Source organism: Galeopterus variegatus, unplaced genomic scaffold, assembly GCF_000696425.1.
Source record: "Galeopterus variegatus unplaced genomic scaffold, G_variegatus-3.0.2 Scaffold14076, whole genome shotgun sequence".
NCBI lineage: Eukaryota > Metazoa > Chordata > Mammalia > Dermoptera > Cynocephalidae > Galeopterus > Galeopterus variegatus.
Genome location: NW_007740187.1, coordinates 2673 through 3524, shown reverse-complemented (window position 1 = coordinate 3524; position 852 = coordinate 2673). Strand labels below are relative to the sequence as shown.

The following is an 852-nucleotide window of genomic DNA, read 5'->3' as shown; positions in this document are numbered from 1 at the left end:
GGAGTATAATATATTTCACATAGATAAAGATTAATTTATATTGCTGTTTCAGAATAAATGGACTAAATAACCAAAAAGGAATGACAGAAATGTAACCACTAGTAGTGAAAGTATTCCTTGCTTCCGTGAAAGAATGAATATCACGTTCCACTGTGAAAGAAAGAATATCACGTTCTGCATGACAGATACAGACCTCTTCCAATTAAGGTCACTTTTTTACTCCAAAGTTTCTTCATGGCGTTTTTCATTTCTGCATTCCTCAGGGTGTAGATTAGGGGATTCAACATGGGAGTTACGAAAGTTAAAACCACAGTCATGGTTTTATCAATGGGAAAGGTGGAATTGGGCCTTGCATACAAGAATATACAAGGGACAAAAAATAAAATAACCACAGTGATGTGGGATGCACAGGTGTAGATGGCTTTGTGTTTTCCTTCCAAGCCACGGGTATTAAGGGAGTGTAAAATGACCCCATAGGAAACCAGGAGAATGAAGAAGATGATTGTGCAAATTGTCCCTCCATTGGTGATCATAGAAAGTCCAATGAGGTAGGTATTGGTGCAAGCAAGTTTCAGTAAGGGATACATATCACACACAAAGTTGTCAATGACGTTGGGGCCACAGAAAGGCAGCTGATAAATAAAGAGAAATTGAACTAGTGAGTGAAGAAATCCTCCCATCCAAGCCACCAACAGCATGAGAACACACACCGCCGATTCATGATGACCAAATAATGAAGAGGTTTACAGATGGCCACGTATCGGTCATAGGCCATCAACACCAGGAGAATCACTTCAGCACCAGCAAATAAGTGGTCTATAAAAACTTGAGTCATACAAGCCTGGAAGGAAA

General features: G+C 39.7%; 1 protein-coding gene across 1 annotated transcript; it reads right to left on the bottom strand.

Moving 5' to 3' along the window:
- Positions 1 to 167: 167 nt before the first annotated feature.
- LOC103581842 (olfactory receptor 4A15-like) lies at positions 168 to 847 on the bottom strand (the record flags this gene model as incomplete). Its single annotated transcript, XM_008563581.1, is given in 2 exon segments — positions 168 to 715; positions 718 to 847. Coding segments are annotated over 2 exon segments (678 nt in total), but the record flags the coding sequence as incomplete, so codon positions are not given.
- Positions 848 to 852: the final 5 nt, after the last annotated feature.